Raw genomic sequence first — 25,208 nt, 5'->3', positions numbered from 1 at the left:
CTGCAGACTGGAAGTGTCATCAGGGCAAGGGGGGCTGGGGTGGGACAGGGCTGCCTTTGGACTGTTTTCACAGCCTGTAAGCCAATAAACACCTAGGTATTTTTGTGTCTGGTGACATGGAAGGCCTCCGGGGGCCTGCTCAAGCTGTTCCTGCCTGCTCTGAAAGGGGATAACCTCCCACTCAGGACATGGGGCTGAGTTCTCTGCGCTTGCTTGAAGGGAGTGGTAGCTACCTGGATATGCCAGATCAGGGATGGCCTAGACATGTGTCAGCTGTCTCCTTCCTGGAGACCCCACCTGGGTCTGCTCTAACAAAGGGAGAGGTCCACTCTGGTGCTGTGCAGAGGTGGCTCCCGCTGGTGGCTGCAGAAGCTGAAGCCAAGAGGTTAGCAGGCCAGGGTCAGAAATGAGGACGAACAGATGCTGACAAGTTTAAAACATGTATTTAAAATACAATTTATAAAATGCTTAATCTGCCGACTCAGGAGCCCGAGGTGTGGGGTAGGCAGCTGCCCACTACACCAGCAGAGCAGGACTGCAGCCCTCCCTTCCATGCCCTTGGCTTCAGACACCCAAGGGGCTCACACGCACTCCTGGGACCACAGGACAGGAAACAGGACCCCCGAGGTTTCTCAGATATCTGCTTACCAGGGAGGCTGGAAGTAGGCCCGCCAGCCCATCCCTGAGCAGAGCACCCCCAGATGGGGCAGAGCAGGGTATGGCTGGGCTGGACGGGGCAGGGCAGGTGGGCTCTGGAAGGGTTTGATGGTAGCAGATAGGGTGTTGCCTCCTGCCTGCAGGTGGGGAGCACCCTGATTGAATGGGCTGAGAAGGGCTGGTCACCAGGCCCGGACCCCCAGCTCCTTTGGTTATAGGCTGACATCAGAGTAGTGGCTCATGGGAAGCGGTTAGCTGGAAGGTCTGAGGCCTGGATCATTGGGTCAGGGAGGAGCTAGGGAAAGGGAACAAGGGGACAGTACCATGAAGGCAGAGAAAGGGGCAGCAGCCTCAGGTTTCTGCCCCCCAACCCCTGGGATTTTCCAAGCCAAAGCCTGCAGCTCAAAAAAAAAAAAAAAAAAAGCACTTAAGTAAAGTTACAGACAACTACAAAAATAAAACAAAATCCAAACCGTTCTCCCGTCTCCCCTCCCGCCTCCCCCCAACACAACAGTATCCTGTTTTAGGTTTCCTGCCTGCCGCCCCTCCATCTAGGAAGCCAGGGCACGGCTGCTGGTGAGTGTGCCGGGCACACAGTGGGCAGAGCCCCATCTTTGGCTGGAGGGAGGTGGGTGCACCAGGCCTTGCCATGGCCTAATTGCAAACACCCCTCAGCGAGCCCTCCCCGTGAGGTCAAGGACCAGGTGGTCCCAGTGGCTGAGCAATCAGCACCTCTGGTCCTTCCCACCTGAGCCACCTCTGCCACTGAAGGGGCAGCCTCGCCTCGGGCCAGAGACCACTAGCACATGATGGCGGCCAACACCATACATCTGAGAGTGCAGAAACCTGGTCAGGGCAGTGGAACTTTAAGGATAGCAGCCAACATTCTCCCTTGCCTACTGGGGAGCTCAGTGCCCCTCAGATCATGATGCAGCTACCTACACCTCTCCCAGACCAAAGCTCGGTTCCAGCTCTGCTCACCATCTCCTGGTTCACACAGCTTTAAGGCTGTGCTATGGGCTAGCCATCGACTCAAGTGGCTAGCCCCGCCCTCTACAGGGAAGTATGGTGGCACCTGGCCAGCTGGGCCTGCCTACCATGCCTGCTGGCAAGGCTAAGCCAGGTGGAGTGGGCCAACTACAGCTAGCCACCACCATGAGCTGCCCTAATTGCAAAATGTCACACCAACCAATCCCAAACCTACCTGCTGGTTGCGAGTGAGGCTGGCTGGCTGGCTGAGGGATAAGGCGCAGTGCAAGGAAGAGGCCAGCCAGCCAGCCATACACCCAGCTGCTCTGGGTGGCTGTCCTCAGAGCTCTGCCACCTCAAGGGCAAAGCCAATCTCCGGGATCCAGAGATGGAGGGAAGCTACCTTTCTCCCAGACTCTTGCTCTGGAAAGAGGCCCCCGGGGAGCCAGTCTGTCATCACCAATCTTTGCAATGCATAATGTCACCTTCCGCGACTTCATCCAGAAGGGCCTAGCTCCCAGTGTCCTGATGTTAAAAGGAAATGCACCAAGTATATATAGTTGAGCCGGTGCCATCAACAGAGATGGAGCACTCGCAACAGACCCTGGAGAGCGCACGCCTCACTAGAGGAGGAAGAGCCACCCGTCTGTCTTTCGGCCACACTAGGCAGAAGACTCGAATACCTCGAGTCAGATCAGACTCTGACTCTCTCCTGGCTTCCCTTGAGTGGACAGCAAATACTGAACATGTCTCGCATCCCTTACTTCTAAGCCCAAGAATGCAAAAGCTACTCTCCAATCCTGGGCTCTCCTCCGGAAGTAGCAAGCCTGGCTGGTAGGGAACCACCCTGAGGGGCATGAGGAGGGGAAGCCTGTTCACTTTCCCTATCTCCTGAAATACTAGAGGTGGGGTTGGCACCCTCCCCAGGCTCCCTGAGCCTAGAGCTGGCCCAGGTTCTAGGCAGAGCCAAGGTATGGCCTGGGCCTTAGCTGGGGGGTAGGGAGATATAGGCATGGGGTACTCATCTGTCTTGGGGGCTGCGGAGCCCTGCCCCTTTTCTGGGCGGCAGTAGGAACACAGAAGCTAAGCTCACCAAAATCCTATTGGTTAATGTTTCTAGTGGATTTCCCAGAAACATTTTTAAGTAGACTATCAAACTACCCTTTCTCAATTAAAAATTCATTAAACTGCTAAACCCCCCCCCCATGCGCTTTTTCTTGCAAATCAGATTATTTGTAAAAACAAACAAAAATAAGGGGGGGAGGAATCTTTTCAAATGGAACTTGCTTTTTAAGTGAAGACATGCACTTGGGAGGGGAGGTTCTCATTTGCGTTTTGAAATTCCAAATTCATGAGCATGATAAACTTATTGCTGGCACCGGCTTACCCCAAGTGGCACTGTCTGACTCTACTCTGAGTCCTTGGTGAGTCCCCGCAGCCCTCCCCTAGCCCTCATCCTTTCCCTTTCCGTGGACTTGGGACAGCCCTTGTAGACGTGCCAATCACAGTGGGAAGGGGGCTAAGGGAGAGGTCACAGTGCATGGGGTTCAAGGTCACAGTGGGCGGAGCAAGGGGGATCACAGTGCAAGTAAGTCAGGTCGTTCCCTCTGCTCAAGTCCAGCTGTCTGCCACGGCAGTGCGACCCGTGGCAGACGACCCAGGAGGCGACGGCAGCAGTGGCGGCAGCGGCGGTGGCATCCTTTCTTGCCCACATTTATCTGCGCTGTTTGAAGCCTTGTGACCCATCGGGACCCAGGGGCTGTCTGATCACATTATTGGGCTGTCTGCTGTCTTCTGGCTGGGAGATCCTGGTTGGCCTGCAGGGACAAAGATCAGAGGAAGGTCTGATAAGGGATCTAAACAATGGCCCCAATCCAAAAGGCCTACTGCTACCTACCCTGCTACAGTCAGGGCAGAAGTTCTGGGGGTTCCCAGCTGACTCTGGCTTTCAGAGCCCGATTCTTTGGCAAGCAAACAGAGGGCCATTTCAAGCTGGAAGGTCCCAGAAACAGGTGGGGTTGGTGGTTCATGTCCACCTGGGGCAGCTACAGCATTTGTGCCCCCTCGCAGCAATGGCAGATAGCACAACCCACAACATCTCAGGCAAAGACTCTCCAGACCCCTAACCCAGAGCTTAGCCGAGTGTGACATGTTCCTGTCTCCCCACCCCACGCTGTCCTCTGGCTTCTCTCCAAACCAGCTGACTCCTATTATTATGGAAGACTAAAAGCGCGGCTTTTTTTTCATTCCAGAAAGACGGAAGCTTGGGGGAGAGGCATTGTGCATCTATACGATTAAATGCTAGACAGAAGGTGCAAAGACTGGCTCTCCAAGTGCCAGCACACCAAGCAATGGAGGAGGCCCTTAAAGTGAAAAGGCTGTGGTGGTACATGCTGTTTTGTAGCCTTTAGGACTACAGAAAAAAAGCGGTCTCAAGTCCAAAGGAATTTAGCAAATCCAAAAAAACATGGACGTGGGCTAACCACAGGACCCAGGGGAGCACAGAATTTAGGCCCTTACTGAGCTTTCTCACTGCGCCAGGCTGGGCTCCCAGCATGCTCTGCCCACGTACTCATTTGATGCCCAACTTTCATCACCCCCACTTCCCAGCTTAGGCGAGCAAGGCAAGGAGCCAGTGAGTGGCAGCGATGAACTCGCACCTTACAGACTGACGCACCTTACAGACTGACTCCAGAATGCAGGGCTTCAGTCCGCAGCCGCATGGCCAGCCACCTGAGGCCACCTCAACACAGCTGCCAGGCATTTCTGTAGGCTGGCCCCTGAGCCAGTCGGCCAGGCAACTGATGCAGGGAGGTTCCCTTGCTGCTGGCAATTCTCATTCCTCTCCCTGAAGACAGGCTGCTGCGCTCCCTCCCCCCTGAAGTGAGGTGGGGGAGGGCAGTGGATGGGCAGGGTCTTTGCTGGTCAGCCTGCAGCTGCACTCACCTGTCAAGGATGGGTTTCTCCTGCTCCTCTTCTGGGCTGGCACTCCCCAGGATTCGCTTCCGGGCCTCAGCGTACTCTGCTTCCCGCTGGGCTAGGGACTTGACAGGGAGGGCTGGCCTGCTGGTAGAGTTGGGGCTGCTGACCACACCGTTGCTGGTGGGCCTCTTGAGGATGCGGATCTGTGGAGGGGGCCCCGTGGGAAGGCTATCGTCCTGAATCACAATGGGCACTCTGGGAGGAGATTTGGATTTCCTGCTGACAAAGAGCAAACACAGCTTCACCATTGCTGCCCTGAAGATGGGGAGGCCCTGCGGAGTCCCACAGCTACCCAGCAGCACTTTCTGCTCGGTCCCTCCCTCCCTCCCGTCCTCGCCTGATTCTACTCATTCTTCTCTGGCCTGTGACCAGACAAGGCCAAACTCCCCCTCCTCAGGGTTTCTCAAAAGAGCTGACAAGCCACAAGCTCATACTGTTCACAGGAACTGCTCCTCAGACTTACCCCTGGCCAAGGGGATCACTCGACCACCAGCTCAGCTGGGGCTGCTTTCCCCCAACCATGACAGGCCACAGGCCACTCACTGGTCAGATGCGGTGCTAAAACACTTCATGCTCTGAATCCAATGAATTCAAGGAAAATCCCAGTTTTCCTACACAGACCACAGCTCGACAGGCTGGTACAGTAGGAACCCCTCAGCTTGGGGGTCAACGAAGTACTCCCTCTTCCAGTCAACATCGTCCACCAGGTGCACTCACTGGTCTACCCCGACCCAGACACCTGCTACACCACAACAGCCTGGCACAAAGACAGGATTTACCAAATTGCCTGTGTCCCTCTGAGAGAGGCCTCCCAAAGACAAGCCACACCAGGATGCGAGATCGCCTCTTGGCAAGAGCTGGTAAGCAAAGAAAGGGCCCCCCCTCTCCCCACCAGTTCACTCTGGCCTGTCAACAAGCGGCGGGGCTGGGGTAAAGGTGATCCCAGAGATTGCTCAACAACACTCAGAAGCCTCAGTCACCAGAAGTGGGCTCAAACCCTTGAGGTGACCAAAACAAAGAGGGATACACAACACAGGGGTGGGGTGGGAGGTGGAGAACCACAGGAGAAAGAAATCCAGGTGAAGAGTGTCCACCTGACAGTCCCAGGGCCTGTATCACTTCGAGGGAAGTGCCTGGAGGAACTGGGCTGGGGCCAGGGAAGTTGGGAGGGGCTCAGGGCAGGCCAGGAAGGCAAGGGAAAGAGGGCTTTAATGTCACTGCTGAGCTGAGTGAGCAGACAGACAGACAGACAGACAAGGAGTCGGCAAGCTGATCCAAGCACAGGGGGTGAATAAAGCTAGCAGGGCATCCCAGCATGCCCCAGGGGAAGAGGCTGCAGCCCAATAAGGAAATCCAGAGAAGGCTCTCATCTCTTTTCCTCTGCTGGTCCCTGTGGGAAACTGGGAGGTTACCTAAGCCTGTTGAAGTCACCTTTCAATGACTCTGGAAACCCAGTCTTCCACTGCCTGGGTGGGGAACAAAGCCTTCCTACAGAGGTCTTTCAAGTTCTTTTCTTCCAGGACACCCCAATAACCGCATGCCATCACATCACCAAGAGCCTAGATAAAATATCTGTCCAACCTCCTCAATTGCAGAAAAAGAGACTAAGGTCCAGAGGAGGAAACACCTTGCCTCAAACCTCTTAACAATGAGGGGCTGAGCCGGGTACAAGCCCCAGGTTTTCTGACTTGTTGCCTCCCACTTTCTATCATACCACCTCACACAGGAGCCCACTAAAGCAGGAGGCAGATACAACACCCAGGCATCCACCTGCTCTCCCCACCTCATCCTAGGAGGGAAGGGTTCCCTACCCAGGTGCTTGGCCTACCGACTGCCCAGCTCTCAACGGCTTGAGTATAAGCCCTCACACCACATAGCAGCCTTACCTCTCCTTTTGTGTGATCTTCAGTTTTTTTTCCAACCGTCTGTCTATTTCCTAGAGGAAAAAAATGTATATAAAAAGTGGAAAAAAAATCTCTCTCAAATAAACGCTTACATCTTTATATTCAGAACTAAGTTTGGTGTCCTCTCGGGCAGTTAACAACTTGGGCCTTCCTTAAATGGATGCTGGGGCTGGGGCCCTGAGATTCCCTGTGTATCTGCCTCCCTTCTGAGCCCTCGACAGACACAGCAATCGTTCTAGACCTCACTGCCAGCTGGGTTCTTGACCGAGCCTCCAACTTCCCCAAGTGCCACTCAAACCAACTTTCGAACCACAAATCTGAACCCTGCTCAAAACCCTTTGATTGCATGCAGGATCCAATCCAAGCTCCTAAAACTGCCTTTGCTTATCTTCAGCTTCCTGTCTTACACTGCAGTGATGCTGAGCTGTTAGCAACTCAGGACCTAGCATGCTGCTCCACTGACTGCAATGCCCTGCTCCCTTCATCCCTCACACCCGCCCTGGATGTCTACAGCCTCCTCTGTGACATCTCTGATCTCACCACATGCAGTTATTCACGTGCTCCTGAGAGATCGACCGGCTTTCTTTCTTTACAATCCTCACAGTCATATCTACCAAGTGTTTTATAATTTATGTCTTCACTGTGTGCAGTAGGCCTCGGGCCTAACAATGGCCTGGAATGAAACAGGAGCACCTGCTCAGGGCCAGAGTCCACACGCTGGACGGGTGTAGGCTTTGCACAAAGAGCAAACTGCCACACTCCTCAGCTCTCACCACTTTTTCCTTAGAAAATGCACTACTTCCCTCAACCTCGGTGAGGGTGAGCCACCTAAGCTGCTGCAGAGTGGAGAGACTGTCATAAAAACGCATTTGTAAAAAAAAACCACAAAAAAACGCATTTGTCTGGAGAAATCTCTAACCATGGTTTTCAGTGGGGATGAGGGGTGATTGAGAGAACATTTAAGCCACTTGGTTGTTGGGACTGGTGTGTGTGGGTGTGCTACAATGCACTAAAGAGCTCCCTCCAACCTCTGCTAAAACAAACAATTACCATATATACTCGTGTATAAGCCGCCTTTCCCAGCACATTTTAAATGCGGGTTTTGTGGCAAAATTAAGTGCCTCAGCTTATATTGGGGTCAGCTGATACTCAAGTATATATGGTATTTGACCCCAAATGTCAACAGTGCTCTGATTGAGAAATCTTGGTTTTTCAAGATAGATGGGATTTTTAGCAAGGTCCACCATTCACAACACCAAGGACCTTGGTTAGTAAGGTGGCTCTGAAATTTGAGATTGGCTGAGCTCTGCCTCACAGCCTAGCATGTCAAGTGTGTGCTGAAAATCGATCTACAGTTAATGAGGACAGGGTTCGGTAGGTGCACAGTTCAAGATGACAGTATTCAAATCTTATTATTTTGTTTCACCTAGTGACTAAGAGTAAAGAATTATTTGTTCTTGCAAACTAAAAAGTTTATGAAATAAGCTTACCTTAAAAATCTACTGTTTAAACCACACGAGACCAAAATGGCAGCGTCTGCCCCCAAATAAGGCTCAGTAGGCAGGAAGAGGCCAGAAAGAAGGCCAAATGGAAACTGGGGCCCCGGGGAAGAGGTAGAATAAGTGCTGATTGCTGAGGGGGCTGCCACCCAAGTCAAGAAACAAAATGTCTAAACTGTTGAATGGAAAAATAATTTGCTCTGTAACTTTCACTCGCTAGACTAAAAAGCCAAAAACAAAGACACCTACTATTTAATGTTAGCAAAGCTATGGGAGCTTTCTATTGGTTAGTATATTTTGGAGTATATGTCCCCCATCTTTTACATCCCACTTTTTTTGTATATTCTGTAAACAATATGAAACAAATGACACACTGTAATTGCTGTTGTGTTTCTCAAGCTGTATCTAGGCAAAAGTAGCCTAGTGGACTCTGAAGGCACGGTAAGCCTCTGGTGAGGCCGGGAGGCTAGAACACCACCTCTCACTTGCTGTGCTTGAGAGGGCCCACGCAAGTTTCTTCTCCACAGAGCAAACAGCATCCCCTCTCTCTGGGGTATTAAGGAAGTCTGGGCATCTACGTCTACTCCTAGGAAATAGAAGCTGGTGGTAAAAAGCCCTTTAAGAGGCCACTATGGGCCATGGATGTGTAATGGTGTCTCTGTCCCCAAACTAGAACACGCCCAGCACACTGGACATATTATATAACACTACTGGAAGCTATCCGAAGAACTTTAGTGACAGAGGGGTTACGTGTTCAGCTAACTGCAAGGTCAGTAGTAGTCCAAAACCACCAGTTGCTACTCAGGAGAAACACGAGGCTTCTACTCCAGTAAAAAGTTAAGAGTCTCGGAAACCTACAGGGGGGTGTTCTACCCTGTGCTCCAGGGTTACTGCTGTGAGTCGGAATCGACTGGAAGGGAATGAGTTTGGTTTTCTTGTCTACATCTGTGACCATTCCAAAGAAAAGTGATCCCACTGAATGAAGAAACTATTAAATAATGTTGTCAATCTTACACACAAGTAAGCTTTTGCTGAAAACTACTCAAAAGCAGTTGCAGCAGTACATCAACAGGGTGCTACTAGAAATTCATGTCAGATTCAGAAAAAGACAGAGGAGGAGGGAGGTCATTGCTGTGTAGAACACCAGAAAGATGCTTGCCTGTCAACTGACTATGCAAAGGCATCTAACTGTGAGGATAACAAATTATAATTTTATAAAAAATAGGGATTCCAGAACTCATGATTGTGCCCATTAAGAACCACAGGTCAAGAGGCAATCATTCAAAGAGAGCAAGAGAAAGTCAGCAAGGGTATCATGTTAGAGCTGTTACCATGTCACCGTACATACAAATAACCCCAGTGGCTGGACTCCATGAAGAATGTGGCATCAAGACTGGGGAAAGAGTTCTAATAACCTGTTATATGCACATGACATGACCCCGATGGCTGGAAGTGAAGAGCACTTACTGCTGATCAAGTACTACAGGCTTCGTATGGACTACACGTTCACAGAAAAGAAAAATCCTTACAATGGGACCAATAGACATCATCATGATAAATGGAGGGGAGACTGACTTTGTCCAGGGTTTCGTTTCACTTGGTTGCATAATCAACACTCATAGAGGCAGCAGTCAAGAAATTAAATGAGACAAACTGTATTGATGAGAACGAAGGGGGTTCGGGTGGAGACCCAAAGCCCATCTGGCCACCCCCCACAGAAGGGATATCAGGAAGAGATGATTCAACCAAAGTGCTGTATAGCACCGATGAAACATACAACTTTCCTCTAGTTCTTTAATGCTGCCCTCCACCCCAACTATCATGATTCCAATTCTACCTTAAAAATCTGGCTAGACCAGAGCATGTACACGGGTACAGATTAAGAGCTGGAAACAGGGAATCCAAGACAGATCAACCCCTCAGGACCAATAATGAGAGTAGCCATATGAGGAAGGGAAGGGGAAGGTTAGGGGAGGAGGGTGGGGGGATGGAGAACAGAAAAGTGGGTGAAGGGAGACACCGGTCAGTGTAAACCATGAAAAAATAATAACTTATAAATCAATGGTTCATGAGGGAGGTAGGGTGGAGGGTGGGGAAAATGAGGAGCTGATACCAAGGGCTCAAGTAGAAAATGTTTCAAAAATAATGGCAACAAATATACAAATGTGCTTGACACAATGGATTATGTATGTATTGAGATAAGAGCTGTATGAGCCCCCAATAAAATGATTTTTAAAAAAGAAATTAAACGACATGTTATAATTGGACAAATCTGCTGCAAAATGTCCGAGGAAGAGAGGAGTCAATCAGGGTGCAGTGTAGCAGTGATGAAACATACAACTTTCCTCTAGTTCCTAAATGCTTCCTGCCCACCCCCCTACTCCCACTATCACGACCCCAATTCTACCTTACAAATCTGGCTAGACCAGAGGATGTACACTGGTACAGATAGGAATTGGAAACACGGAATACAAGAAGGATGATCCCTTCAGGACCAGTAGTGAGAGTGGCACTACCAGGATGTTAGAGGGAGGGTGGGGTCGAGAGGGGGAACCAATTAAAAGGATCTACATATAACCGCCTCCCTGGGGGACTGACAACAGAAAAGTGGGTGAAGGGAAATGTCAGACAGTGTAAGATATGACAAAATAATTTTATAAACTATCAAAGTTTCATGAGGGAGGGGGGTGCAGGGAGGGAATGGGGAAAATGAGGATATGATGCCAGGGCTTAAGTAGAAAGCAAATGTTTTGATGATAAGGGCAAAGAATGCTCAAATGTGCTTTACACAATTGATGTATGTATGGATTGTGATGAGTTGTATGAGCCCCTAATAAAATGATCGTTTTGACGACCAAGGTATACCTGACCCCAAGCCATGCTATTTTCAATTACCTCATATGCATGAGAAAGCTGACCAATACATAAGATCAAGAAGAACTGATGCTTTTAAACTAGCACAATTGTGAAGAATAGTTAATATATCATGGGCTGCCAGAAAAACAAACTAATCTGCTCTGGAAGTAGTCAGGGTGGTAAGACTTCATCTCCCATGTTTTGTACATGTTTCTGGAGATGGACATCACACTTGGGACGGATCAAGGTAAATCAGGTCCCTCAATAAGATGGGCTGACACAGTGGCTGCAACAACAGGCATTCCAACATGGTAACCATTGAGAGGATGGTGCAGAATTTGGCGGTGTTTCTATTACAAGTGGGGCCACTATTTGAGTTGGAACCAAAGAGATAGCACCTAACAATAAAGTTGGCTTAAAAATAATGCCTTAAACCAGTATAATGGCTTAAGTTGTCAAACACTTCCACATGCTCATTTTCTCCTCATATCCACCCTGTTGGATGAACAAAGTAGTTGATGCCCTCTGTATCCACAGGGAATTCGTTCCAGGCCCCTTGTAAATACACATTCAGAGGTGCTCAAGTCTCATTCCATCTGGAGCCTGGTGGCAGAGTGGACTACACAGTGGACTGCTAACCACAAGGCCAGCAGGACAGAGATGAGGTTTTCTTCTGCCAATAAACAGTCAGAGTCTCGGAAACCCACAGAGGGCAGTTCTACCCTGTTCTGTAGGGTCACTATGGGTTGGCATCAACTCGATGGCAGTGAGTTTTAGATTCTTTATATATAATGTAAATGCTAAATAGGACTTTATGTTCCCTCAGAGCCTTTGAGGAATTACTTTGACCACTTAATCACCATCACCACCACCCAATTTTTACCTGAGTTTGGCTGAATCTGCAGATACAAAACTCAAGGAAATATGGAAGGCCAACTGCAACTTTTATCCCTACCTGCCAGATGAGAGTAATGTGGTTGAAAGAGGTTAAGAAACTTGCCCAAGGTTACAGAGTAGTCAACATAAAGGCAGCAGCCTTCTGAGGCTCTCTCCCATGCTAAAATACCCCCACAATTGCTCAAATTTCTGGGAATGCTGGGAGAGCCACTAGCTAACGATCCACCCCACCCCCACACCTGATTTCCTGTGCTTTCTGTCATGCTATTAAGTAATATTCCCATAGATCTTATGACATCAGAATTTATCACACCAGACCAAAAAAAAAAAAAAAAGAATTTATCACACCAGACAAGACAGTTTTATGAGACCGGGGAGGGATTCCTCCATCAGATTAAAGAATGGGATCTAAACCAAGAGGCTTTGGTGGAAAACTGATTGTGGCCACCTTCACATGGCCAGCTGGACTCTGGCGTGCTCAGAGCTGTCCAGGCAGGAGAGGACACTGCATTTTGCTCTGGAGTCTGTCCAGGTTCCTTCTCTCCATGGCTATGGCCTTGCAACCAATCTACTCTCAAACGCATGCTCAGAAAAGCTGGACAATGTGGAACTGTGTTTTCAAGGCTGTAATCTTTTTTAAGTAGGCCTGTCTTCTGAGGTGCCTCTAGCTGGATTGGAACAGCCAACCTTTCAACTAGTAGTTAAGAATTTAACTGTTTGTGCTACCCAAGGCTCCCAGAGTTGCACGGGTTGATTCTAACTTGCTTTTCTATATCAGCAGTGCAGGGAGGGAATAACCCAGTCATATCACCTTAGGATGGAGTTTATAAGGTCACCACGCCGCAAAAACCAGAATTTAGAGGTTAAAACCCAAAGTCTAAGTGGGGGTGATGGGGAGACAGGATGGGACAGGACGCCCAGTGACGCCATGAATTCAGCAGTTTGCCTTTTAGTACAGAGTCAAGTCAGTTAGAGGGCTCTGTTTGTCCTCCCACCCCAAGGACCAACATTCCATTTTAATTAAGGGGCAAGCTCTCACTCTACAGGCCCTTCTCCAAGGAAGCTTGGTAAGTATGTCGCAAGGGCTCCACTGTGACCCCCCACCACATTTCTGCTAAAAGGAAAAAGCCAGATGAACACTTACAGAGAACCTCCTAAAAAGTAGAAAAGGAATCCAAGTAAGATGTGACCCAGTAAGATCTCATCTAAGCTAGGCCTGGAACTCCATTTGAGATTACTTTACCCACAGTCACCAGTGGTGCTAACCAAAATCAATACTACTCCAAAAGCTGCTGAGAAAATTAGCTTTAATTTCTACAACCAGCCAGCTCTGAATCTGAAGAAACCAAGGGGCACCAGCAGCCTGGCAGCTTCTGGGGGTGCTGGGCTGAAAACACCAAACAAGTACTCCCTTGCTTCCTCTTTCCCAAGTTCGCTGAACTTTTAGGGGTTCTCTCTGTGCCCACCCAGGAAAAAGCAATCCTTTGAGCACACCTCCTTCGAACTCACACACAGCGTTTCCCAGTTCAGTGGTCAGTCTCTACTGAGAAGTGCTGTAAATGCCAAATGCACATCTTTTCCCAACAGTTCAAAAGTTAATCTAAAATGTCTCTGAACACACTTTTTTCATAGTGGTTATAGTTGACTTCCCTCGTCCTTCTTTTGGACAAACTGCTTCAGAGTTGGACCTGAGAATAAGATGTGTCCCTGTCATAGATTTCATCTATCTGCAACTGGCAATTAATTGAGCACGGTTAAGGACCTGAGGGGCAAGGTGTTTGTTTAGGCAAAACCTACTCTGGAGGTCTCTTGTCATACTGGTATCCCAACAAGGAGCACTTTCCAAGTGTCTGATGTTAGGTTCAGGCCTGCTCTGAGTTACAGTTCTCACTTCGCATAATCGAGTTCTCTAAGTCCCACCATTCAACTGCAACAGCTGTTGTCAAAACTGCCCACGACTCCACTGCTGTTCCACGTGGGACACCGACTCCTGATTCTTTCCCACCTCCCTGGGAGCTCCTTCTCACACTCAGTATTGGAATGCTTCTACAAATACTCGCTGCAAGTTGCTCAACCTCCCCTGACCTCTTGAGGTGGGAGGACCCCACAGCTCAGTTCTCTTCTGTACTAATACCTTATCTAGCTCCATAGCTTCATAAACCCTGATCTACAACCACCAATGCAACAGTCTCACTTGGGTTTCACCCTTTCAAGTCCAAAACCAACCTCTTGATTTCAGCCACTTGCCCATGCCTGCACTGCCAGCATAGCAACCCCCACCCCAACACCTCAGCAATTCCAGGCTTGGGCTAGAGACCTGGAGTTATCTCCGATGTCGCTTTTATGCCTTACACTGGCAAATCTCATAGGCATGCTACCATCCTGGTCCAAATCACCAACAGTTCTCAGCTGTACTGGCTTCCTCATCAGTCACCTGGTTCCCACCTTAACAAGCTAGTTTCTTTCCCGCACAGAAGTCATCATGAGCCTTTTAGAAACCAAAGTTAGCCTCTGCTCAACACCCTTCCAGAGCTTCCTATTTTACAGCAGTACCCACCAGGGCCCACTACTTAGGATCTAACTACCTCAGACCTCCTCTCCTCCAGCCATTTTCCCCTGACCCATTCCTTATCAAGTGGGCCCCAAGATTCCTCAGATAAGAGAAGCATGCTCCAGCCCTCAGGGCCTTTGCACTAGCTTGTCCTCTCAGCCTGGGGTACCCCCACCAGCTTCTGCATTACCTGCTCCCTCACTTACTTCAGGCTTCTCTATCTTCATTTGAGCAACCTCTGATTTTACTATTCCATGGCATCCCTGCTACAGTCACTTTCTATGTCAGGTCTTGCCCAAGGCGACACAGTAAGCAGAAGCATTGAACTAAAAACCCCAAGAGGAAGTAAACAGGTTCAGCCGAGTAGCCTGCAGGTGGCAGCAGGAATGACTGACAGCAGGTTAAAAGCTGTTGATAACACCATCCTCTCTTCGGCTATACCCTCAGGCCAAGATGGTTTATGCCCAGGTTTCCTAAGTAATCAACTACAAGACCACATCTGATTTTAAGGTCCAGATCTTTGTTATTGTTACTCTGTTAACTTTCTTTTTTCATCCAGATCTTAAAGCTATGAAGAGGTACCCAAAATGAAATAATCTTTCAGCAGAGACAAATCCTAGGCTGGAGGCCTCAGAAAAGTCTGTGAACCACCATCTTGAAACAACGTGTCCCGGAGAGGCTCTATGGAGCTTTTCCGCAGGAAGAAAGTGGAAGGATAGAACCTCCATTTATCATTGCTTCTCCCTTCCTGTTTTCACACACTAACAAGGAACGGTATAGTTGCTTTCAAGGCCACACGAAAAAGATCCCTTAGCCAGTCTTAAGATCTTGACACCCTGGAGGGGAAAAATGAGGATCGGATGCCAGGGGCTTAAGTGGAGAGCAAATGATGAGGGCAATGAATGTACAAATGTGCTTGACACAATGGATGTATGTATGGATTGTGATAAGAGTTGTATGAGCCCCTAATAAAAAGATTTTTTTAAAAAGATCTCGACACCCAAATCAAACAGAAGGCACACTATCAGTGGCTGGACATCCAAAGGAACAATGTCCTCACACATGAAACAATGGGATTCTAATTCCACCAGCACAAGACTCCAAGACTACAAACAACAAAAAGCAGTGTGCATATTCCCCCTCCCAAAATAACAGCTGCCTTTAAGCTATGGTGCCATAGTTTAAACTACCTCAAGGTCAGTAGTTCAAAAACACCAGCTGTTTCATGAGACAGAGATGAGGCTTTCTACTCCCATAGTAAAACAGGAAACCCACAGGGGCAGTTCTACCCTGTCCTATAGCGTCACTGTAAGTCAGCATTGACCAGATGGCAGTAAGTTTAGTTTGGTTTGGCGAAGTGCTTTAACTCTTATCACCAGGAAAGGCAAATTTTAACAGTACAATTAGGAAAATGAAGCTGAGAGTGGGGTGTATAGGGATGTGCCCCCAGATCAGACCCGGCATTTATACTTATCTTCTGTTTTCCATCGCCATCAATGGAGAAAACATGGGCGTTGAACTGGCAGAGACAACCTTCTGTCCTTTCACAATGAAGACATCAAAGCAGTGTCCCCCACAAAGACCACCAGGCACACTGGCTTGGGGGGGGGGGGAGTGTGTGAAACAAGTCATGAGATTTTATGCAAACGCCCAAGGTCAAGCAAACATGATGTCCCAGAGCCAAATTGTAATGTAAATGATGAAAGCAGGCAGAAGGAACAGAATACAAACCCTGTGAACTGCACTCTCCTGGTCCAGGCCTGCAGACACAAATCAAAAGAGCCTACTGCCATTAAGCTACTGACTCACAGGGATCCTACAGGACAGAGAACTGTCCCCCAGGACCTCCAAGGCTGTAATCTGTGGAAAGTCCACGAGTCGGTGGTTTGAACCACAGGTATTTTGTTAAGCCCTTAAGGGCAGTTCTACCCTGTCCTATAGGGTCACTATGAGGTCAGCATTGACTGATGGCAGTTAAGTCTGGACCAATAAAGATTTTGTCTCAGAACCCACAGGAGTTCTATTCTGTACTGTAGGATTGCTACGAGTTGGAAACAACCCTTTGTTGGTGAGTTTAGCTTTGAGTTTCATCGAATATGACGTTCTTCTCCAGTGACTGGTTCCACAGAAAATTAAGTGTCACTATCCTCACTTCTAAAAGGGCTGCTTACAACCAAATCAAACTCACCGCCATCGAGTCTACACCAACTTGGAACAACCCCCTAAGACAAGGTAGAGCTGACTCGGAGTTTCCGACACTGTACCTCTTCGTGGGGGCAGACAGCCCCATCTTTCTCCCTTGGAGTGTCTAGTGGGTTTGAACTGCTTGTGGGTCACAGCCCAACTTGTGACCACCATGCTGCCTAAAGAACTGCTTGGAGGGAGGGATCCTAAAATAGCAGGCAGGGGCAGTAGTGGTTCAGTGATAAAATCTGCACCTTCCCAAAAGAGACGGGTCAATTTCTGGCCAATTCACCTCATATACGTCCATCAGCGATGCGGAACAGGCTTTGTTAAGAAGAGTTAAGAAGAACTAGGAAGAAAGGTCTAGTGATTCACTTCTAAATATCAACCAATGAAAAGCCCATGGATCAAAAAGCAACACGAAAACCCCATCACTGTGTGGGAAACTCACACTGAGGGAAATATGACCAGGACTATATTCTCTAACTTGTATCAGAGGGAATCTGGAAAGCTAAATTAGAGATAAAATCCAAGCACATTATCCTGCTTTAAATATCATTTCCACAGTTTTCCCCCTTAATGCGAGCACATGGTTGATTTCTCCCCTGTAGAAGCAGACATTCTTTGATAATCTCCTCCCACAGCCCCTCCCCCAGGCACCCATCCCCCCTCATGCCTCCCCCCAATGCAGATATTAGGTTTCCTCACCTGTGAGGCTCAGGGACTTTACAGTGATTACCACTTACCTTGTGACGCATGTAACTCCTGAATATGCATGAATAATGGCTACCTATAAAAGCCCCCAAACAATAAAGATGTCCTCTCCTCCAGTCTCCCCTCCTTCCCTCTCCCCACTCCTTTTGTCTCCCATCCCCATGTGGACCAAGAGGGATTGAGGCGAGCATGCTACCACAAAATGTGTCTGACACCTCCATTTTAATCTCTCTTCTATTTCTCTTATTCTCTGTGACTTTAATCTTTATATATTATTGTCCTACAATTGTGCCTGAGAGCCCATAATATTTGTTGGGGGCTGGTTACCCTGACAACTGTGGTTTGATCTCTTACATGGGTCACCATGAGTCAGGGGGGGAAGCTAACAGCAACAAAGATAGCTGAATTGTTCAATGGTTTCAAGCACTCCTGAGCAAAAACAATTTGTCATTTCTTTACCTGGGGCCAGATATTAAAATGCCATTTCCCATTTGTGGTCAAGTCTGTTCGCTGGGTAGCACGCGCACTTTACAATCAGCTGTTAATGTAAAGGGTGGTGTTCCAAAGAGAGGCTTGGCAACTTGTTCTGTCACATGGGGTCACCGTGAGTGGGAATCAATTCAGCCCCAATTGGTTTATGATCAAGAGTCTAACCAGCACTGTGCCTGTCCTGTGTACAGCTATTCTTCTGGGGTTGGAAGCAGTAGGATTGATGTCCTGTCTTCTTCCAAAGCACACTGACCAATAAAAAAAAGTCTTTGGAGAAAAAAAAAAAAGAGTTTAACCAGCATCTCACTTGCAATTACCATTCTTAATCGTACAACTGAAGGCAGCAGGATCCCTTTGGTTCTGGAGCACTGAGTTCCAATCTCTCAAAGACACAATTTTTTAGCTCATCAACCAGGCTAGTTCGTAAAGCAGCAGCTTTTGCCAGATGGAAACAAATACAATCTTTCAAAGGGAACTAGCAACTAAGCACCCTAAAACATGTAACTATGGCAGTTAATTCTCTGGTACTATGTAATTGTATGCACACCGTCCCAAAAAGTTCCTTAAGAGTATAGGCTTGGGTCCAGCAGCATGGGATAAACCCTGTGATTTCCTCTCCTGGACACTGGGGGTGACAGTGCCTACACTTCAAGTGGTCACTGAGGACCAAATGGATAATGAATGAAAAATGCAGTCTTCCGACTATGTAATAACCTACTGCCATCGAGTTGGTGCTGACTCATAGTGACTCGACTCATAGTAACTCTGGACAGGGTGGAACTACCCCTGTGGGTTTCTGAGACTGTAACTCTTTACAGCCATCTTTCTCCCCAGGATCGACTGGTGGTTTTCAAGTGTTGACCTTGCAGTTAGCAGCTCAACTGGTAAACACTGCCACCAGAGAATACATATTCACAATATACCATCCCAGAAGCCCACTGAGAAAGAACCTGCCAGATGTGGGAGTGGGCTGTGTCCATCCACCAGAAAGATGAGCAACTAGACAGCAGAAACAGAAATGATGAAGAACTGAAAATCTGACTCTCAAGGTCTATGAAGGGGTGGTGACAGTCCTGACCTTCCCAGCCTCCCAACTGTGGCCTTCTGTATAATCACCTTGACAACTGTGCATAGTCATCATTCCTCTCAGAAAGGTCTGTTATTTCCTGTACCTTTGATAAGACTAAGAGCTATGTGGGACAGAGATAAGTCCCTGTGATGGGGTTGAAGTGCCTCCTGGTCAGGGAAATGATTCTTTATCTGCAGATCACTGTGGGGACTTAATGCTAATTTCTGCAGTAACTAGTTTTAACTTCAATCTTCCCTGCATAGTCGGAGATGTTAAGGATGCCTGGCACAACCTAAGAGTTAAAAACACTTGGGAAGAGAAATCTCTATGGTTACCACTTAAAAAAAAAATCACTGCATTCTGTACTCTGGCCACAGATTTAAGTTGCTAAACTCAGCCTTCTCCCAGGAAACCAACAAGTCAGTGGTTATCCTGATGGGGGGAAAAATTCTATTCACAGAAGCAGGAAATGCACTACACACCAGATACAGCCAGACATGGATGCTGCCTGAGAAGGGCCACCACGATGTATAGAAGCGGACACTGGGAAGATAGGACTTGCTCCAAGAACGTGTTTGTGTCATCAGATCTAGACAATGGCGACCTCTCTCCCAGAACTTTAGAAAAGCTTTAGAAAGATGAACGATGCTCCCTCCTGGTGCTCTGGAACAGCCTCAGACAGCCAGCCCCTGATTGGAACAAGGCCCATACCACCTCAGTGAGAGGCCGAGGAGTTTCTAGTGAAAAGCTCATTATCTTCCTTTCTTTGAAGCCACAGCGGGGACACATCATTTCCCAGAGTCCCAGAGGCAGACAACTTGGCACAATCATGTTCAAACTGGCCAATTTCTCTCTCTAAAGCCCCCTCTGAGGACATCGCAGCCCCTAGGGCTTGAGGCTTCTCAAAAGGTCCAGAACTTGCACCAGAGGGCCCTTTCAGGCACAGTACACCTGGATGTGTGCTATCTCATCCCACAACACAGAACACCTCCTTCCCTGTGAGGTCGGCACAGGAAGCGCACTGTGCACATCACGTGATGGCAGCCACGACAGAAAGCACCAAGGGTAAAGGGAGAGAGCAGTTGTGTTTCAGGGAGAATGGCCTATCTCTAGAACAGATAGTCAATCAGGCTCTCATCTCCAAAATTAACATCTATGTCACTCCTCTGCCAAAACACCCTTCAAAGCTCTCCACTGCTTTCAGGACAAGGTCCAAATTCCCCAGCACTGGGCTCCAGAGGCCATTCCTCACCAGCCCCTGCATACCTCTCTGGCCTCATCTCTTTCCACTCAGCCCTGCCAACCCTTTACCCTCCTGGCCAGGAGAAATACTTGTAACTCTCCCAACACTGCCACACTCCTCTCATTGCCTCAGCCTTGCCGTGGCGTGTACCATGGTCTTATACTCTACCTGACCCTCCCAGATCTATTGCTGCTTAATTCAACTGGTCCGTCAAATATGAATTAAGGCATTACGTCCTCTGTAAGACCTCTGATCCCAGCCATGGTTCCCTGCTTATGCTTCAATTACTAGCTTACCTGTCAGTGCCTAATACACAGAAGAAAAAAAAACCACTGTCACTGAGACGATTCCACCTCATAGTGGCCTTACAGGCTAAGGGAGAACTGCTTCAAAGGGTTTGAGCCTGCACATTCTTCTGGGTGCAGATGGTCTGCCTTTCTTTCTTCTAAGGAGTGAGTGATGAGTTTGAAGTGCTGCCCTTAGGATTAGCAATCCAATGTTTGACCATTACCCCACCAGGGCTGCTGATACAAAATAGGCAGGTACTCAGTATTTACTGGTGCCTTCCTAAAGACATGAGAGGAGTGCTTGGATGACCGGCTCAACGCGGGTTGAAAGTTAACACAAAGGCAGCACTTGCAATGTGGGGAAATGAGAGAGGTCTAAATGCAATGCATCATAATAGCTGTCAGTTCACTTCAGGCGCAAAAGCTGCTAACCAAAAGGTTGGTGGTTCGAACCCATCCGGCAGCTCTGTGGGAGAAAGATGGAAGGATCTAACTCTGTAACATGTACTCCCTCCCCACTGTTATCAGGTTGACTGTAAAGATTACATGCTAAGAAACCACAGTACAGTTCTACTCCGTGCTACAGTGACCCAAAGTCAGAGTCAGCACACAACCAGCACTACTTCCACTTACATATCTGTTTCTTCAATATTGGTGAGTTCATGCCAATCAGAGGGATAGGCTCTATCTTTATACATACCTACACTGAATATGAACTGGCTTCAAATGATCAGAAACCAAGCTAAGTGTTGGTATAATTTTTCTGAAGCTCAAAGAAGTCTCCCAATTACAAAATAATCTACTTGTCTCGAGATTTGCTTAAGACTAAGGATACAATATACAGTTTGGATCAATGCTAACTCAATTTTATATTTTTCCCAAAAGCAGTATGTTCTACAAGAAGCATTTTCTTAGTGAAATATAAGTTAAATTCTTTGAATTATCCTTTGATTGGCAAAGTAAACCCTTGAGAGAAAGAGGGCTGGAGCAGCTAAGTATTCACGCTGTTGTTGGTAGGTGTCACCCAGCAGGTTCACTCGCACAGGGGCTCCACATACAACAGAGGAAAACACTGCCCAGTCCCAGGCCGTGCTCACAACTGCTGCCATGCTGGAGGCCACTGTTGCAGGCACCGTGCCAGCCGTCTCATTCCTCTTTTCACTGAGCCTCTACTTTAGCAAACGTGTCTTTCTCCAGTCTGATAACATGTCCAAAACGAGTCAGTCAGTCACTGTTCAGTCTACCACTGCCTCAAAAAAACTCACTGCCATTGAGTCAATTCTGCCTCATAGTGACCGTGTATGTGATTGTTCACTATACTAACTAAAATTTAAAAATCTATTGACAAAAGAGCTGTTTCTCAAAGTCAATCTTTCACTGAATGACACAATACAATTTGGCACTGAGTGTTCTGAAACTATTTTGGAACCAAAGACTTCAGAGGGACAGGCATGTCAAACACCCAACCTGGGACCAATTTCTGTGGGCTGTGTGGCACTGTAAGGGCAGGAGTCAGCACACCCCCACTTTCAAGAACTCACACTGTTTCTGGATTACTTGGAGTTTGATGGTTCACTTAATCCAATTAGTTAATGCTCCTTAGCTAGTTTTGTGTTGGTGGTTGTTCTGACAACACTGATTGCCCTTTGCTGTCAGCGGAAGCAAAGATTTTTACGTATGGACCTGGGCTACAATAGAGAGCTGTATATAGTCCCGTGGCTTCCCGGGGCTGGGGAGAGGGCTTCACCTGCTCCTCTGGGGTTCCCTTTTCTCAAAAGTGCAGTCCTTAGCACACTCCTTGACATATTCAAACTGAGCGTCAAAGACAACTTTAAAACATAAGCCCAAGCATAGGGCTAGAGAAAAAATATGCAGCATTGGGTCAAACCCCAGCTTCCCCACTTACAACCACGACCAAAAGAGGTCACTCCCCAAACCTCAGCTTCCTTATCAAAAAGGAGGCTAATGCCCTCCCCGGTCTCGAGGATTTCATTAAGTAAGAGATGGAGACCAAACCCAAGTCCTCCGCCACTGGTCAATTTCAACGTACAGGAACACCCCCCCTCCAAGAATAGAACCGCCCATTTTCTCCTAACAAGGCACTGGTGGATTTCCACCCCATCCTTCAGTTAACTGAGCCCTTTTCACTACTGCACCATCAGGACACTATGAAAGACATAGAAGGTGTATATGTCAATAAGGTGTCTAAAATGTCTATAATTAAATAAAAACACATTTAAAGGGGAAAAAAAGATGTACATGGAAATTTGAATTTTGGCAGTACTGTTCTTAATGTCAATGAGGCAAGAACTGTGTTCCATCTCTGTACCTAGCACTTTTAATGGGTTTTACTAAATAATGGACAAACATTAGAAAGATCTAAAACAAATCTTAATCACCTGGAATGTATTCAGCTGTAAAATGGAAGATTGGACTACCCATCCTGAAACATTTAAATAATCCCTGATTTCTTCAGAACATGACTTTCATTTTCTTCTTTAATCCGAGAAACCCATGGTCTGAAATAAGGAAAAATGAAAAACAGCAGCAACAACAAATATATATATATAGATATATAAAATCTCCAAGAAACTTGTCATTTAAGTCACATTCAAATGTTCAAATTCGAGGCTTTTCTGCAGGGGGTGGTGGTGGCATGAGAGGTGTCTGGCTGACTCACCCGAGTTGGAGGAAGGCAATAAACGAATCTGCCGGAAATACTGCACTCTCTGGGACAACTCTTCTGAAGCACACTGCCCACCACATAAGAAATACTCAAAAAATTCTTGCTGAATGAAAGCCTAGCTCATACTTGTTGCTCCCTATGAAGTCGTTACGTGTTATTCCCAAACCAAGGAACTCAGGCCCGGCATGGAACTGTCCTAAACACCCTCCAAACGAAGGAACCCCCCACACGCCCAGTGGTGAAATCAAATACTCTCAATCAAGCTAAGCGATAAGCCATAAACGCCGTCACAGAAAGGCGAAGGAGAGGGGGTAGTCCACATCAAGTTTCAACATTCCGGTGGCGATACACGCACGAAAGCTGCGAGGGCGCATTTCTCGGCCTTTCCCAGCGCGGACAGGCGGCCTCCGAGGCTGTAGGGAAGGAAGACCCAGCTCCGGGTCTTCCCGGACGGTGGACGCCGCCAGGGCCAGCCAGCACCGGAGGGGCAAGCACCAGGGTCACCGTACAACCACAAAACTCGGAAATGACCACACTGATCACGAGCTCCATAGAACGGGCAGTGCCCGCTCGGCAGGCACGACTTCCCTACACTTTCTGAAAGCAACGTGGATCGGTCCATTCCCCCCTCGCCTCTCCCCTGAAATGAGACTATTTTACACCTTGTGCCCACCCCCGCCGGGACCCGGACTTACAAACTCCGAAACCCTCGGGGGTGGGCTCGGAGCTGAGGGTGGTTTCCCGGAGGTTGGGGCTCCCCGACTGCTCTGGAAGGGTCCCCGGAAGACCCGCTACCAAGGGAGTTTCGGAGTAAAACTAAAACTGCCAGTCTCGCCCGCCGTGCTGGAAGACGCAAAACGGTGGGGGAGTTTATTTGAAGAGTCGAGGGGCGCGAAGAGGATTCACTTTGCCCTGCCGCCCTCAGCTGCTTCCTCTTGCGCCTCTCCGGGGCCGGACACGCCGCCCCAACGTGCAGAACCCCCGCCACACTCGGGGCGTCCCTCCCCACCGGAGCACATGAACTTTAAAATGGTGCCCCGGGCGGGGCGGGGGTGGGTAGATCCGACGGGAAAGGAAGGGGAGAAGGGGCCGGGGACGCGCAAGAGGGCGCGGAGTCCAAGAAATGGGGGCTTGGGTGGGTGGTGAGGCTTCCAGGGTGACACAAGACGTCGCGGCCGTGGAGAGAAGCGCACGGGGCAAAGGTGGCGGAAGAAATGGAGCGCGGCCCCTTTAAGAGGCCTTCACGGCGCTCAGGGACAGGGACCTCTCCTCCACCTAGGGCCCGACGTGTGGGGCCCTTCCCGGGGGGAGGCCACCCCCGGACCCGCTGCCCGGAGGCTCCCCTCACGCCAGGTCCCGCCCGGCCCTGCCCCGGGGCGGCGGCTCCTCCTTACCCCGCTGTCTGCCGCCTCCTCCCAGCTCTCAGCGACCTCCTCATCTTCCATCTTACTCGCCGCTCTCCCTCCTCCCCCGACGCCCTCCCGCGCCTGCGTCCTGAGACGCGCCGCCGTCGCAGGCGCCAGCACGCAAGGCTTTGCGCAGCCGGCCCCGCCCCCTGGAGGTGCGGAAGAGGCTCCGGGCCTATGGCGTCGCAGCACTCGCACAGCCATTTTGGAAGAGGGCATGGAAGCCGCGACGACGCCATCTTTCTTAAAGGCAGCGCGTTGTTTTCTTGGTACCGAACGGGAATCCACGTGAAGTCATCATCTTGCGTAGGGGTAGTGTGTTCTTTGGAACCATCTTTTCTAAGGGCAGGCAATGACCAAAAACTTTTTTTCCTCCTAAGTGAGTAGTTCTCAGCAGTTCCGAAAACACCGGCGTTCTGCGGCTTCTACCCTGGTCAAGTGTTACTTATCTCGGAAACTCACAGGGGCAGTTCCACCCTGTGGCTCTTAGGGTCGCAATAAATCAGAACCAACGTGACAGTGAATGTAGGGTTTTTTGGAGAAGTCTTCATAAATTCATTTCTTCAGACATTTTATACCTAAATGAAGGATGAAAGGTGTTTGCTGAGACTTCAACCCAGTGCTCCAAGATGTGAATGCAACATACCGAACGTGAAGCAGGGAACCAGTGGAGAGGTCTGAGGGGCCGCCCAATACTACATGGACAACCGCCCCTCCCTGCAGAAGAATTTACTTCAGAGGACAGCGCTGAAGCTGCAGCTCAGGGAGAGGGACATGTCTGATCAGAGCACAGGGGAGCAAATGAAGGGGGAGGA

At 48.8% G+C, this 25,208-nt stretch overlaps 1 protein-coding gene across 4 annotated transcripts; it reads right to left on the bottom strand.

The window, feature by feature from the left end:
• Positions 1–427: 427 nt before the first annotated feature.
• On the bottom strand, positions 428–24,490 carry SZRD1 (SUZ RNA binding domain containing 1). Of its 4 annotated transcripts, none has more exons than XM_075551036.1 (4): positions 24,382–24,490; positions 6,495–6,544; positions 4,573–4,827; positions 428–3,443 (listed from the first exon to the last, which is right to left on the bottom strand). In XM_075551036.1, exons 1-4 carry the CDS (start codon positions 24,430–24,432, stop codon positions 3,341–3,343), a joined length of 459 nt encoding a protein of 152 aa, XP_075407151.1. In that variant the 5' UTR covers positions 24,433–24,490; the 3' UTR covers positions 428–3,340. The 4 variants fall into 4 exon arrangements, with proteins under 4 accessions (XP_075407151.1, XP_075407161.1, XP_075407162.1 ...); XM_075551046.1 differs by having other exon boundaries at positions 4,573–4,824; XM_075551047.1 differs by lacking the exon at positions 6,495–6,544 and having other exon boundaries at positions 24,382–24,483.
• Positions 24,491–25,208: the final 718 nt, after the last annotated feature.

This window comes from Tenrec ecaudatus, chromosome 1, assembly GCF_050624435.1.
Source record: "Tenrec ecaudatus isolate mTenEca1 chromosome 1, mTenEca1.hap1, whole genome shotgun sequence".
In the NCBI taxonomy this organism is placed as follows: domain Eukaryota; kingdom Metazoa; phylum Chordata; class Mammalia; order Afrosoricida; family Tenrecidae; genus Tenrec; species Tenrec ecaudatus.
Note: the sequence above shows the minus strand (reverse complement) of the source record. Positions and strands in the feature narration are given on the sequence as shown.

Coding starts and splice junctions, on each gene's coding strand:
- SZRD1 (XM_075551036.1), bottom strand. CDS start 24,432: ATGGAAGATGAGGAGGTCGCTGAGAGCTGGGAGGAGGCGGCAGACAGC. Junction 4,828..6,494: donor AAGATCACACAAAAGGAGAG/GTAAGGCTGCTA, acceptor GCTCTTTGTCAG/CAGGAAATCCAAATCTCCTC. Junction 3,444..4,572: donor GAGAAACCCATCCTTGACAG/GTGAGTGCAGCT, acceptor TTGTCCCTGCAG/GCCAACCAGGATCTCCCAGC.